General features: G+C 35.7%; 2 protein-coding genes across 2 annotated transcripts; both read right to left on the bottom strand.

Annotated features, from left to right (window-relative positions):
- Nucleotides 1-1,617: 1,617 nt before the first annotated feature.
- On the bottom strand, nt 1,618-5,586 carry LOC123553011 (cholinesterase 2-like). Its single transcript, XM_053541737.1, has 3 exons — nt 3,921-5,586; nt 3,152-3,287; nt 1,618-2,033 (listed from the first exon to the last, which is right to left on the bottom strand). Exons 1-3 carry the CDS (start codon nt 5,332-5,334, stop codon nt 1,787-1,789), a joined length of 1,797 nt encoding a protein of 598 aa, XP_053397712.1. The 5' UTR covers nt 5,335-5,586; the 3' UTR covers nt 1,618-1,786.
- Nucleotides 5,587-10,033: 4,447 nt separating this feature from the next.
- LOC123552195 (cholinesterase 2-like) lies at nt 10,034-15,824 on the bottom strand. The gene is made up of 3 exons (XM_045341660.2): nt 14,224-15,824; nt 13,569-13,704; nt 10,034-12,567 (listed from the first exon to the last, which is right to left on the bottom strand). The coding sequence occupies exons 1-3, from the start codon at nt 15,632-15,634 to the stop codon at nt 12,324-12,326; spliced, it is 1,791 nt and encodes a 596-aa protein (XP_045197595.2). The 5' UTR covers nt 15,635-15,824; the 3' UTR covers nt 10,034-12,323.
- Between the last annotated feature and the right edge of the window lie 963 nt (nt 15,825-16,787).

Raw genomic sequence — 16,787 nt, 5'->3', positions numbered from 1 at the left:
TCCTGACCAGACTGCGCGTATGCATGCTGGTCGCAAACGCACTATGTTGATTTTCTCATGGTGCAGCTCAATTATATATAATCAAGGTCAGGGGAAGTAGTGTTACTTTAAAACCAAATTACAATTGGAATCTATAAATACAGTGTTAAAAATCATGATTTGAATCTGAAAACTTTTAGTTAGTGCAAAGAATCACTTTGCAGGACTTATGTATGCTATCTTTAATATTGAGCCTGTATATACTTGTGACATATATTTCATTTGATCAATCAAATAGGGTTATTATAACAGTAGATTGATCTGGGATGCAGTATTCGGCTCGAGTGGATTTTGCCAGATCGGATCTCACGAGGCGCGCAAGCGCCGAGTGTGATCCGACCTTGCAAAATCCATGAGAGCCGAATACAAAGTCCCAGATCTAGCTACTGTTATAATGACCCTTTTATTATATACCTTTACCATTTTGATTCTTGTTTTGTTCTTGAACGAAATCTTCGATGTTTATCGATATTAAATGGAACTTAGTGATGTTTTTATGTGCGCTGTTTATAGAAATGTGTCGGGTCATGCATATTTATGAAAATAGTCCGGCAGGTACAATATGGAATTTAAAAGGTACAATACGGAATTTTTGTCTGTCTGTTTATATTAATTGTGAAATACAAGCCGATTTTTTACCGAATTTATATAGGTATATAATAAAACGAAATATCAACCGAAATAATTGTATATTGATACATGTACAAAAAGTGTAAATAAAGTACCTTCTTCTTCAGATGATATAATATTACGTTCTACTTAATGTAATGGTAACTTGACTTGTGCGCACGGGTGACAGGAATGCGATACAATGATGCTGAAGAGTCGAAACATCGAAAGTACGATGGTGTACTGTTGAAACTACGATGGTGAAATGTCGAAACTACGATGGTGAAATGTCGAAACTACGATGGTGATATGTCGAAACAACAAAACTATGAAGGTGAAAATTCGAAAGTACGATGATGAATGTACGAAATGATTTCGGCATTTCACCATCGTAGATTGGTGTTTACCTCATCCTGGTATTATAGAATCATTATTTCGACTTTTCAACATCGCAGTATCGTTATTTCGTTGTTCCGAGCTTACATTATGGACCGGATGGGCCACTGTAGAAACTAGTAGGGCCTATATCAGACCATTTCGTACGTCATTTATTATTCTTCCAAAAACAAACTTTATTCATATTCTATCATAGCATGAAAATAATATAAAAAGATTTATTATCTCTGCGTTCATGATCAAATTATCCATCAGTAAGGTCATTTAGATATTGACGAAACCTAACAAAGACATTTTCAAGGCAGCGTATCTCTGCTTAGATGGGATCTTTTGCATTTAAAGTGAAAAAAAACCTTGGAAGGGCTTTTGATGTACTGGTAAGACTTTATATCTATTGCCGAGAACTTTTTATTTTCCTCTTTCTTCTTTTTGTTTTTGGTTGTCTAAAAATTATCTGGGAGGATATGGGTAGGTTTGGCCGGTTGCCCATCCCCTATCCCACTTTACCACCAACTTTGAAATTGTTGCTACACCAGTGAATGATCCGAGTCACCAGCATTGTAATAAAACAAGTAACTTCAAATCTATAATATTTGATATTCATTGCGTTGACATTGTTCCTCTTTTCTAGCCCCAATTACTCTTGCCTTCCTCCATTGTAAATAAAGTATCGGAGTGTGTTAAATTTTGTTCATACTGAATGAATAAAACTGTAATAATTATAACGTGTCAGGTTTGTCATTCATTTACCAAAGATAATTCCGGATAAATCAAACTGAGGTATATGCACATTGTCGTTAATATCGGCAACTTTTCTTATCTTTGGAATTAATTCTGACCATAAAGACATTCTCTTTGCATAAAAATAGTCTTTGACGGAGAACAGCGACATTTGGTAAGATATTTGGAAGTAGTTCTGTGACGTCATCGTGTATTCTGGCCACGTTGTATGAATGTACTTTGTAGCGTCTTCCGGTGTGTTTGGATTCCTGCAAAAAAAAAGCAATTTTGAATTGGCTGCGCATAGACTCTGAAGTAGAGATATTATTGTGGGAGTCATCCGGCAGATCAAATATTCTCCTTTATTATTATTTTGTTTACCATACTGGCATTGTCTTAAATCAGCTTACTTGATACGTACATAACCGTTAAGTAATTGACTTAAGTATTACATTATTATGTTGGCTGTTTAAAAATGTATCAAAATCCATCATTTGAATAATACGTAGAATCTGTATTTTTCAAAGGAAAAATAAACTCTCACAAACACTTCATTCGACGTGAAATTATGTTACGGCGTCACTCATGGTCTATATTTCCAATTTCTTTTCTTTCGTCCCCAGTCATTGCTGCATGTTGGGGAAGTTGTCTAATACTTTTAATTGGTGTATGGGTAATGCTACATGAATCTTCGCAGTTTATAAAAAAAACCTGCTTTAAGAACACATATCATCACAGTCTATGTGAATATTTGACTGGTTGAAGGTGGAAATCTCGAGGATAACCGTTTAGGTGGTAACGAGGCAGTGCCGAGTTACCGCAAAACAGTTACCCGAGAGTCAGATATTTCTATCCGCACCTTCGACTAGTGACTAGTGGATTCTTTTTATTGCATGCCGTATTATTAAATAAATAGGTGAAAAAGTAAAACGAATGTTTTTCTTTCAAGCACTATTTTATTATAGTACGCCTTCTTTCATAATTTACAGCACGTGCGACATCTTACACCCCGTGGTGTAAGACTACCTTTTCCAGCAGTGGCAAAAACACTGCAAAATCCTGTCCGGCATGCAAGAAATACATGTATTAAGCAGCCAACCGAGGGAGCTACAAAATCTGACTGCTAAAGTCAGTGGCTGATTAAAACAAATTGAAGTTAGAACATAAAGTCAATTTGGAAAGTCAGCTTACTGGCTGCTTAAGGAAAATGACTGCTTGATACAAGTGGTCGCTACGTCAGGTTCAACAGTATTTTGTAAAAAGTAAATATTAATGAACACAGGCATACTTTGGGGAGGCCTTCGTCAGTAAAAACATCTAAGTATACTATCTAATTTTGGGAAAATGTACTGTTCACGAGCAATCAAATTCAAATTGTTATTCTTACCCAGATTTTGCGAAATTTGTCCACAACGTGGCAACCGCTCGAGACACCCGTTTATCGTCCTCGGTGAAAGTGCTTGCGTTGCTACCAAGTAATGGTTCACACAAAACATATCTTATTTCGTCTGCATGGTTAGAACCTGAAAAATGTTTAAACTAACAAATTATACCAGCGGCAGTGTGATTTACTGACACGTGACATCCTGTATCCCGGCTTACAGGAAGAATTACCCCAACACTTCCGTGCGAGATCAAGTTTCTTTGCTCCGTAATTAGACTTTTACTCTACCCAAATTGTACTATCTTCATTTTTATTATCTTGTCAAGAAGTTGTACAACTGATAAAGAATGCAAACATCTAAAGAGCAACAACAATAAACCAACAACTAAAATATGTATTCAAATATGAAATTTTAAAGGGGAGCGATGGTCTAGTAAAGTGCTGGACGCTCAACCCGGGGGTCGAGCCCTGCTGGGGTCCTTCTCATAAGACAACAGTACTATTCTTTTCCAGGCAGCGGACTCAAGAGTAATTCAAATAAGCTTGAAGTTTTCATCACAGTCAAGCTAAAATAAATTAGTATAGCTTAGAGCTGGCTTAAAATTCAATCTAAGCTTTAAAAAATTCAGTTTCGACCTTCGAGTTGGCCCCAAGTTTGAAGCTTTCGTAAACTAAATTTTTATCTTCGATCTTTGATGCTCGATTCCAGGATAGTGTCTGTATGTATGTAAAGGTCAAAATCATCAACATTCTAAACACTAAGACATCTTACCTGTAATCCAGGTAGGTGTTTTCAAGACATGGTTCTTAACCGGAACACTAAACTCATAGAAATATGTCTTCCCATTCTGCGCCATAGCATGAGCCTGTGCTGCACGTATAGCTGGCGAAAAGAAACCAACATCACTCGATAGGCTCACTGTACTGGTTCTTGTTGACTCGAACGAATCAGGATCCGTCCAATTTGTGTATTCAAAAATTACAACTTTTTGAAGAATATCTCTTGTACGGTTGTCCTTTGGTGATAAAATACTGTTCACTGTATCCAGTATGACTATATTGTCTAGCTGGTCACGTGTGATCTTTGGGCTGTCTATATTTGTGTATCCCAGAAGAAATGGCCATACTGATGACATATATAACGCGCCATCGTAATTATTTACACCTGAGAGAATATCAAGTGAGGAATAAAACTGTCTTGCTGCTGATGATTTTGAACTATTTCCGTAAAGAATATCTTCTGGTATCTCGGCAACAAAATCGCCATCAACTGCTGGATAAAAATGCAGTGGATCAGTCGCTATTCTTGGTATTTGGAGCTGGGATGTTGATTTTGATCTAAGACATGCAATCCAGTCTGAACTACTGTCACACCCCACTCTTTTCGCGAACGACTTTGCGTTTGGTCCTTGAATTGTTGCCCAGTTTGCGAGTGGAGAGCCACTTTCTGCTATAACCCTCTGGAAATATCCTTTATTTCCTGGATAGAGAGCCTGGAACAAGACAGATGCCCCGCCTGCGGATTCACCGAAAATGGTCACCTGGCCTGGATTTCCTGTAAATGGTGCAATGTTATCATGGACCCATTTGATTGCCAGGTGTTGATCCCAAAGGCCTTGGTTTCCAGGAAGTTTACCATCATCACTTTGAAGAAAGCCAAACATCCCAAGCCTGTAGTTAATTGTGACGACTATTACATTTGTAAATGCAGTTAACACGTCCGCTCGGTAAAGTGCCGAAGCCCCGTCGTTAAACCCTCCTCCGTATATCCATATCATCACCGGAAGGCTCACATTAGTTGTAAAATCATGTGGTACGTACACGTTCAAATTCAAGCAATCTTCAGAGAAATTTGTAATCTTTGATATTCTCTGTGCTGCCTCCTTGGAGCTTTGTATGCATGCTATTGGACCACCTGTAGCATCAAAGGTACTGTTGAACGGCGCCTTTGGGATCGGCTTCAGGAAACGGTTCTGCCCAGCTGTGGTCTCTGCGAATGGAATTCCCATAAACTTTGAAATTGTCTTTGCTTGTCCGTCAGCTTGTAAATTTTCAGTGTATCCGGAAATTTTACCGACTTTGGTAGATACACTGACAGCTCTTCCATATACTGGTATTGTGAAAAGCAAACAGACAATGCATGTCTGGAAGAAACTTTGTCTGCGAACAAATCTTGTTTCAAACATTTTAACGATATTTCCTTTAGTTAAAAGTTCGCTTTTAAAATTATTTTGAATAAAAATCACACAACTTTTACAGATCTCTCCAACTTTATAGGTATTTTATCTCCTGTCCTACAAAATAAAGTCTTATCATATGGGTTTCCCTAGTATCCTAAATATTGACCTCGGTATTGCCTAATGATGTCCTATATACAATGTATATTTATCCGCGTAGAAAGTAAAAATCTATAACAGAATACCGCTGTCGGTAAACATGTGATGGATAATATGAGTAATATATATCATATGATATGTATATCATGGGTATGATTAAGCTTCCTCTTCCTATTATTCACATGTAGGGATATACATGTATATTTAAACTTGATTTAATCGTAACACGTTTTGGTTTTGCAGCAGATATCGAGCAAACAAAGTTAGTTTTAATAAATTTTAAGCTAAAGTTTACTCATATTATGTAATATATACTTTTTCGGATACAATTACCAGTACAATTTGGGTTGCGGTGTCCAGTTCAATCTGAACTTTCGTCTTCACCATTCAGTACACAATCTTCTATTTTTGGATTTTCTTTATAACTGAGCTGAAAACTGTAAAAACTGATCCACTAATTGAAGCAATAAAAGAAGGACGTGTCCTACTTTATGCACAATTTAACTTCACTAAAACTTATAAGGAAAGCTGTTGAATCAGACTGATTTAAAAGTGTATGATGTTAAATTTAATTTGATTTTTATGGAACGTCACAGCTGCCTTATGTCAAAACATTTTATGTTATCTTTACAGAGTGTTGTGTTAACTTGTCAAACAGTGTCTTGTTATGTTAAGAAACTATGTTATCATGTCAAATTAGTGTGTAATTTGTCAAAACAATGTCTTATTTAGCTAGACAAGATCAGATGATACTTTAATAAAAACATATTTTTTGACAAAATAAGACGTGTACGGTTTCGACAAGTTAGCACTACCCTTTGACATAGCATGCCTAGTTAACATGATAAGACACAATTGTGACAAGTTAAGGACTATGCTATTTCGACAATGCAAAATTCCTATGTAAAACTGAGATTGTCGTAAAAACACGAGAAATGCACGGGGATCAAAAAGAAACTAATAATTATAAGAAAATGTATCTCCGAATAGATTATAAAGTATCAATGACACTCAAAAACATGTCCCAACAGTGCACTAGAAGAAAATGCATAGAAATTTTCGGGGTAAGTATTTGGTACCGTAAGTCTCTCATATATATACAATATATATATTCTTCACTCAAGGATATGTCAGTGTAAATGAGCTGAGCGTTAGTTTTCTAAGAAAACGCCGTTAAACTATGTTACACGAATCACACGTGCACCGCTCTTTTACAAAAATATGTCTGCCATGTTTTCTTCAGTGAACGAAATAAAAGGAGTATTTTACCTTAGATTTCCTTATTGTAGAGTACGGTTGACTTTCTAATCTAAATAAAACATCACTTTTTTATAACATCCCACTGTCCGATCTTTCTGATCACTTAACGATTACTCACAATTATAAAATAAAACCAACGTGTCATCAAAATCATCACTTTACACGGCTTCATGGACATCACGGCCTACTAACATTAAATTTGTAATCATGCGCCAACCAAACAAATGATGAAAGATCGGTACTTTTTTAAAGATATGTTTTATTTCCTGTAATTTTCTGATATTCTAACCTTTAAACAACCGAATTGTCTGCACAGAAATAACGAAACATTTATGCAATATAGCTTTTAGTTTAAATTTTGGATCTATCTTTTTCCAGCCCAACAACAGACATGTATATGTCACAAACCCGGCCTGTCCTCGAAATCAGTGTCAAAGGTTACTAGAACATAAATACAATAAATAAACAACCGCTTACTATGTTCTTGTATGTCCTGTAAGATGAAACGGCTCGTGTTTATACATTCATATATATTCCGTATCGGGAACATTGACAATCACAAGTCGATCCTTACCAAGAACATGAAAACAGTTACTTTTATGCCTTTGATTACATTTCAAAAGTAACTATTCAAATATACGTTCAAGAATGTAAATTTCGTGCTTTCCGACCCACATGGTGTGTAAACTTTTGTATTTAAAAGTATGGTGTATTCGGCAAACCATTTGTAATTTCCGACGTGGTGAATGTCATTGAGAGTATCAGTTATGTTTACGAAAAGATTTTAATTGAATATTTATGTTTTATACTTGCAAAAGAAAAGCTTGATGGTCATGGTCGCTGGCTTCGAATTCCTCGCCTATCACCGACGTGGGATCAAAAACCCACTTGAGGTGTTAAACTTTTCACGTAAGGAAGCCATCCCACTGAGGTTAGTGTCTCGATCTAAATACTAGTATGAGCCTCAAAAAATGTCTGGAGGGACCCCTGGAGCCTTTCCCCACCAATAAAACCTGGGAAAAGTTCACTGTGTCGTTTCGGTGTTACTCTCAATCAAACAAAATAAACATTGTTCCCGTTTTTGTTTGTTTGTTTTATGTAAATGAATATGCAAAAAGGGTTTGTTTTGTTTCAGTGTAACGTCAAAATATAATATTACAATTATATATCAACAGTGAACGCCACATGCATTATTTTTCACGAGGGGTTAATGCTTTAATCTTACAGGAAAAACAAACATATTCCCATTGTATAAAGGGTAAAGGTAAATATATATGTATATGTGTGTGTACTTGTGGAATTAAATGTTAAGTGTAAAAGATTCAAAGATTCAAAGTTTATTTCTTGTAACGTATACACGAAGTATCTTGCTACAAGCAGATGTAGTAACAAATACAACGTGACACATTTAAATAACACGCACGCGTACACACGCACGCGCACACAGTATATATTCACAGTGCAAATCATCCATGCTAAATAATACGTACGATATGTTTGCTTTCTAACTGTCTAACATGTTCGGAATGATTTATTCGATTTTTATCATAGAGTTCTAGTTTATTTTTCACCTTAAATTAAAGGAAACGTCAAATAAAATTAAAGCAATATAATTTTAAACAAACTCTGAAGTTTAGTAGGTTGTAGCATTCTCTAGGTCAATGGTATTTTTATTACCTTCTGTAGTCAGTCATTATCTATTGTAAAAAACTCTTTTTAACCAAAGTGGAAAAAATCTGGTACTTGAAATATGCAGCTTTCTAAAGTTAGAATTCTCGATGTCACTTGTCAGACATACCTTGTAAATAAATAATATTATTACAAAATTGATACTGCTATTTCTTTTGTTGCACTTTGCGGACTTATGATAAAGTTATTTATGTGCATCTGTTCACAACGAAGCACTGACCCTGAGACTATGTATGGGAAAATATAAGAGTGAACTAAGTGTTGACTGAAAAAGGGCAATATTTATTTGCCGAACAATACCTTAACAAATATATATTTTCACATATCTGGGCGAAAAATACCGCTTAACAAATATATATTTTCACATATCTGGGCGAAAAATACCGCCTTTGCAAAACAATACATCAAAATATATATATATTTTCACATGTCTGGGCGGAAAATACCGCCGAAAAATACCTTAACAAATTTATATTTTCACATATCTGGGCGAAACATACCGTCCTTAACAAATAGATATGTTCTCATATCTGAATGGAGTTACAGTCCAATACCATAACAAATATATATATTCACATATTAGGGCGGATATAACCGCCGAAAGCATATCAAGAAATGTAGATGAATTTGCATATTAAGAGAAATCTTTCAAAATTAGAAAATTGTCACTGAAAGAGGAGGTGGAATGGGATGTGTGGTAAGATAAAACCAGAAATTAGCCAAAATAAAATTAAAGAAAGAAGCGTGCTATCACTCTTGAATGCTGACGAAGAAGGAAGATGCCGTTTCACGATTGGTTCAACGGTATAAAAGGAATTAATTGATTGGCTTTTACCGTATATATAAATTAAACATATTTCAGAATAGGACCGATTTGCTCCAAATGTTCAGCAATGACATAAATAATTTTATCTACCTATAAAATTCGTATATATATATATATATATATATATATATATATATATATATATATATATATATATATATATATATATTTATCTGAGCAGTACAATTCCTGTAAATGAGCACTACGTAAGCGCTCAGGCCCCTCTCGCACACCATACCTATAGTTCGGACTACTTTCATGTGTAAAGGCATGTGCACAAAAATGACAAATTTTGCCAACACCTGGTAAATTGTAATGTGTTTTTTAGAAAAGTAATAAACGGAAATAGAAAAATAGCTCTCAGCTCATTTACACGGATAGTTTAGCTTTATTATGTATGTTATAGTTTTTTGCAGTTATGCACGATGACATAGAATACTTACCCCGAAAATTGTGACACGAACATACTGATAACTTTTCCCACTTTACTTTTTAAATTAAAGTAAGAGTTCAGCTCTTCATGGTTTTGATGTATTTTCACATTGGAATAACGCTTGTTTTACAGTAACTCCGAAATTTATCAGAAATAATATCATGTACCCCACCCACCTAATTCATAATTTCAAAATAACATAGGCCTTAACATCACACTTTGACATAACAGCGTAGCCTGTCAACATAGTAAAACACTGTTTTGATACGTTAACACCACATTTCAATATAACATACCTTTTTAACACAATAGCAAGCTCGATAGACAAGATCACACGGTACTTTGGCATGATAACATTTCTTTTTAACATAATAAAGCACTGTTTTGACAATTTAAAACTACAGTTTACAGCATGATAATATGGCTTGTTAACATAATAAGACACTACTTGGACAAGTTAATATCACACTTTGACATAATAACATAGCATCATAACAATCAAACGCCTTTTTGACAAGTTAACAAGCTGTTTTAAAAAGATAACAGCTTTTGCAATATAATAGCACGCTTGGTACACAGATAACAGATAACTCAGTATTTTGACAACATAATAAGACACTGTTTCGACAAGCTTACACCACACTTTGACATAATAACATATGCCTCGTTAACATAATAAGACACTATTTTGACAAGTTATAACTAATTTTTTACACGATAGAGCGCTCCGTAGACAAGATCAGAGACTTTAACAAAATAACATAACTTTTTAACATAATAGCACGCTCGGTAGACAAAATCACATGATACTTTAACAAGATAACGTAGCTTTTTAACATAATAACACGATTTGCACAAGATCACTCTTTGACATGTCAACATAGGTAGATAACTTAAATCGATCGCTATTTGGGCACGTTAACATCTCACTTTAACATGAAAACAGCTTTTTGACATAATAAGTCACTATTTGGACAAGTTAACATCACACTTTGACAAGATATCCGCACGGCTAGTTAACATAACAAGACACTGTTTCGACATGTTAACACCACATTTTGACATAAAAACATAGCTTTTTAACATAATAAGACACTGTTCTGACAAGTTAACATGCATCACACTTTGACATAATAAGGGGCCTCAATGGCAGAGTGGTTAAGGTCGCTGACTTCAAATAACTTGCCCCTCATCGATGTGGGTTCAAGCCCCAATCGGTGTGTTGAATTCTTCATGTGAGGAAGTCATCCAGCTGGCTTACGGAAGGTCGGTGATTCTACTTTGGTGCCTGTCCGTGATGTAATAGATATGAAATGTCCAAACAAAAGGCAGCTTATGCGTTCCATAGAGTTTTATGCGAAAAAAAAGTGTAATTACATGGTAAAAAGTACAATTTTATCTTAAATAATCGGTCACATATTATATTAAAAAGACGTAATAAGATTGATTTGATTTCAGCTATGCTCGTCAAACACTGACAGAGTGAATTTACCTGTTTTTACCACAGTCAAGTGAGCTATCCTGAATTGCTAGAAACAACGTAGTTGATGGGATTTAAAACTTGCAGTATGTCGATCTAAACATGCCAAGGACATACAGGTGGTCGCATTCCGCGCAAAAAAGTGCTGAATTGCAAAACAGCAACTTGAGAGGTTATTGTGACAACTTTGTGAATGGTGGTCGAAATCGTAACTTCCAATTTTGGACATACCTGGAAATGGTTTTAGTGCTTCTGCAGTTTATGTGAGCTGTAAGATCTATATATACGTATTTTATCTCGGTACACATGCTGAGATATAATCATTCGAATTACGTAAATTGGGGAATTTCATCTGGTTGATATATACCGACCTGCTTTCAAAACACGTCACTTACATCTACAGTTCTAAATAACTCCAGACCTGTTTTGGACTTAGGTTTTAATGATTCTTTTATGAATATTGCATTTGTAACACCCAATAAACAAATCAGCGTTGAGAAGTGCTTATTCACTGTACAGGGGCGTGGCTGAGAATTTTGAAGTTGTAGGCCTGCCAAAGGTCTCTGAGCATGCTCACCCTCATCTCTTAAATAGAATGGACAAACATTGCACAGTCTGGAACATTTCGGAGGTATTTGTTTGAAATCATTATCATTCATCTACATTTCTCTGATTTATTAACTATAAAACCATGAAAATGAACTTCCGTCTCTCCATAGGACCAATTCAATATCTCAGTATGGTAAGCCCAAGTTACATATAGAGCACTGAAAATTATCTTTGCGAATATGGTCAAATAATCCATCGGTAAGGTAATATAGGACCTTTTGTCAAATGTATGCATTTCAAGTGGTGAAAAAAACAACAACAACAAAACAAACAATAACTTGGGGTTGCCCATCCCCTCTCCCACTTTGCCATCAATGTTGCGATCCGAGTCACCGACATTGTAATAAAACAAGTAACTTCATTTTTAGTTATTTTAAATATTTTTTATTCATTGCGTTGACCGTGATTGTTCCTCTTTTTAGATCAAAATTAAGCAGCCCAAATAACACTTGAATTCCTCCTTTGTAAATGAAGTATCCGGATGTGTTAAATTCTGTTCATACTGAATGGATAAAAAATTAATAACGTGTCAGGTTACACATTCATTTACCAAAAATAATTCCGGATAAATCAAAGTGAGGTATATGCACATTGTCGTTAATGACAATTTTTCTTATCTTTGGAATTAATTCAGACCACAAAGACATTCTCTTTGCATAAAAATAGTCTTTGACGGAGAACAGCGACATTTGGTAAGATATTTGGAAGTACTTCTGTGACGTCATTGTGTATTCTGGCCACGTGGCATGAATGTATTTCGTAGCGTCTTCCGGTGTGTTTGGATTCCTGCAAAAAAAAAAAATATAACAATTATCTAAAATGGTTGTGCATAGGCTCTGTGAAGTAGTGATATTGTGGGAGTCGTGCGTTCGAACATCCGGCAGATCAACTATTCTCCTTTATCATTTTGTTTTTTCATATTGGTATTGTCTTAAATCCGCTTGAGTAATAGATCTACAATGAATCTGTATTATTCACAGGAAAAAAAACTCCCACTAATACACTTCCATCAGACGCACATTCGACGTGAAACTGTGCTTTCAGATTCCAAAGCGCGGCACTCATTGACCATATTTCCAACTTCACTTCTTTCGTCACCAAGCATTGCTCCATGTCTTAGAAATAGTTTTTACTGGTTTATGAGTAATGCTAGCTCTACATGAAACTCCGCATTTAATAAAATACCCTGCGTTTAGAACACTTACTATCACAGTCTTTGTGAATATTTCACTGAATTAAAGTGAAAATGTCTGACTCGAGGATACTGTTTAGACGGTAACGAGGCATTGCCGATTTACCCCAAAAACAATTACCCGAGAGTCAGATTTCTATCCTCGCCTTCGACTTTTCTTGCATGCCGTATTATTCAATAAATAGAAGAAAAGGTAAATCGAATGTTTTTTTCTTTTAAGCACTATTTATTACAGTAGCGCAAAATTTACGCCTTCCTTAATAAATTATAGCACGTGCGAAATTCTATTTCCCATGGAGTAAGACTATTTTTTCTAGCACTGGCAAAAACTCCTGTCCGGCATGCATGAAATACATTTATTAAGGCAGGTGGATAGTTAAAGAGATGTTGAAATTAGAACAGAATGTCAATTTGGGAAATCCTTATGAGTGCTTGATACAAGTGGCCGCTGCGGCAGGTTCAACAGTATTTGTAAAAGGTAAATATTAATTAACACAGACATACTGTCAGTAAAAAAGATCTTATACTATCTAATCTTAGGAAAATATAGTCTATGCAGTTTAATGAACACGAGCAATCAAATTGTTATCCTTACCCAGATTTTGCGAAATTTGACCACAACGTGGCAACCGCTCGAGACACCCGTTTATCGTCCTCGGTGAAAGTGCTTTCGTTGCTGCCAAATAATGGTTCACACAACACAAACCTTAATTCGTCTGCATGGTTAGAACCTGAAAAATGTTCAAACAAGTAAATTATATCATCTACCAGGACAAGCGGCGTGTTTGTGATATTTTGAGTGACATGTGCAGCAAGCTCAGTAACATTCTGTATTCTGTCTAAATCAAAGAATTACCCTAATACCATTTGTACTATCTTCACTTTACCATCTTGTCAAGAAGTTGTACAACTAATAAAGAAAACATACATATAAAGAGCTACAACATCATACCATGCAAACTAACAACTCAAATATGTCATTTTTTTCTCAGGCGAACCTACAGAGTGGTTGAAATAAGCTTAAAGTTTTCATCACAGCCGAGCTGAAATAATAAATTAGTATGAACTAAATATGAGGCTTTGAGCTGGCTCGAAATTCAATCTTAGCTTTAAAAATTTTAATTTCGACCTTCGAGCTGGCCCATAGTTCTATCTAAAACTGAAATTTTATCTTCAATTTTTGATGATCGGTGCAATCTTAGTGTCTGTATAAGTTCAAAATCAACATCTTAAAAACTAACAAATTATACCTATAATCCAGGAAGGTGTTTCTTTAATGTCATGGTTCTTTATCGGAACACTAAACTCGTAGAAATATGTCTTTCCATTCTGCGCCATAGCATGAGCCTGTGCTGCACGTATAGCTGGCGAAAAGAAACCAGCATCACTCGATAGGCTCACTGTGCTGGTTCTTGTTGACTCGAACGAATCAGGATCCGTCCAATTTGTGTATTCAAAAATCAAAAGTTTTTGGAGAATATCTCTTGTACGGTTGTCCTTTGGTAATAAAATATCATCTATCGTATGCGGTACGACTATATTATTTAGCTGGTCACGTGTGATCTTTGGACTGTTTAAATCAGAGTATCCCAGAACTCTTGGCCATAATGCGAGCATCAATAACGCACCATCTTTATTATTTACACCTGAGAGAATATCAAGTGAGGAATAAAACTCTCGTGCTGCTGATGATTTTGAATTATTTCCATAGAGAATATCTTCTGGTATCTCCGCGACAAAGTCGCCATCAACTGCTGGACGAAAATGCAGTGCATTAGACGCTGTTCTTGGTATTTGGAGCTGGGATGTCGATTTTGATCTAATACATGCAACCCAATTTGAACTTCTGTCACATCCCACACTTTTCGCGAACAGCTTTGCGTTTGGTTCTTGAATTGTTGCCCAGTTTGCGAGTGGAGATCCACTTTCTGCTATAACTCTCTGGAAATATTCTTTATTTCCTGGATACAGAGCCTGGAACAAGACAGATGCCCCGCACGCGGATTCACCGAAAATGGTCACCTGGCCTGGATTTCCTGTAAATGGTGCAATGTTATCATGGACCCATTTGATTGCCAGGTGTTGATCCCAAAGGCCTTGGTTTCCAGGAAGTTTACCATCATCACTTTGAAGGAAACCAAACATCCCAAGCCTGTAGTTAATTGTGACGACTATTACATTTGTAAATGCAGTTAACACGTCCGCTCGGTAAAGTGCCGAAGCCCCGTCGTTAAACCCTCCTCCGTATATCCATATCATCACCGGAAGGCTCACATTTGTTGTAAAGTCATGTGGTACGTACACGTTCAAATTCAAACAGTCCTCCGAAAAATTTGTAATCTTAGATATTCTCTGTGCTGCCTTATTGGAGCTTTGTATGCATCCTATTGGACCACCTGTAGCATCAAAGGTATTGTTGAAGGGCGCCTTTGGGATCGGCTTTAGGAAACGGTTCTGCCCAGCAGTTGTCTCTGCGAATGGAATTCCCATAAACTTTGAGATAGTCTTTGCTTTTCCGTCAGCTTGTAAATCTTTAGTGTATCCTGAAATTTTACCGACTTTGGTTGATACAATGACAGTTCGTCCATATACTGGAATTGTGAAAAATAAACAGACAAAGCATGTCTGAAAGAGACTTTGTCTGTGTCTTGTTTCAAACATTTCAGTGGAATTTCCTTTAGTTAAAATCGCTTTTTAACGAAAATCACACTTATTTTACAGATCTCTCTAACTTCGTAGATATTTTATCTCCTGTCCTACAAAATTATACTCTTATCACATAGGTTTCCTTACTGCTCTGATATCTCGTCAAATACGATTACATTGACCTTTGTTGTCATATATATTTATCCACGTAGGGGTATATATTTTGCAGCAAATACCGAGCAAAGTTGCACATGTCCCCCTGTGTTAAAAATGAATAACGTTTGTAAAGAAATAAAAATAAACAATTGCTAAAAATATATTCCATCTAGTTATGTGAAATGTAAGCACCGTGACATTGCAAATTCATCAAAACGAAGGTATGTAACAGTTCTTAGAAAATGGTGAGCTTTTCAAGGCATTGAACAATCTTTTGTTACTCTAAATAAAATCTTTGACGATTTCGATATTCGGTCATCTATGGTCAAAAACGAGGTCATCAGGTCAAATCAAATGAATAGCTTGTTAACACTCTAGAGGACACATTTAATGACTATATCTCAATGAAACTTGGTCAGAATGTTAACCTTGATGATCTTTAGGTCAAACTTAAATGTAGGTCAAGTGGAGTCAGTAACTAGGTCACCAAGTCAAAACAAAGATAGAGGCCACATTTATGACTATAATATTATCTTAATGAAACTTGGTCAGAATGTTAACTTTGGTGATCTTTAGGTAATGTTCAAATCTGGGTCAGGTGGGGTCAACAAATATGTCACCAGGTAAAATCAAAGGAAAAACTAGTTAACACTCTAGAGGCCACTTTCATGTCCATATCTTAATGAAACTTGGTCAGAATATTAACCTTGATGATCTTGAGGTCAAGTTTAAATCTCGGTCAGGTGGGTCAATAACTAGGTCACCAGGTCAAATCAAATGTAAAGCTTGTTAACATTCCAGAGGCGACATTTATGATATCTCTATGTAGGCAGTGTAACTAAAAATACAAACTTAAAGTAGGATCGGATCTACTTTACATATATGTATACTTAACTGCATTAAAGTACTTAAACTGAAAAAAAATTAAAATATCATTTTCTGAAAGAGTAATTTGAGCTGAAAAAATAATCCTGGGTAAAATATTTGAAAAAAATAGGGAGACAACTTCGCT

Source organism: Mercenaria mercenaria, chromosome 4 (genome assembly GCF_021730395.1).
Source record: "Mercenaria mercenaria strain notata chromosome 4, MADL_Memer_1, whole genome shotgun sequence".
Taxonomy (NCBI): domain Eukaryota; kingdom Metazoa; phylum Mollusca; class Bivalvia; order Venerida; family Veneridae; genus Mercenaria; species Mercenaria mercenaria.
This window is presented reverse-complemented; position numbering and strand designations above follow the sequence as displayed.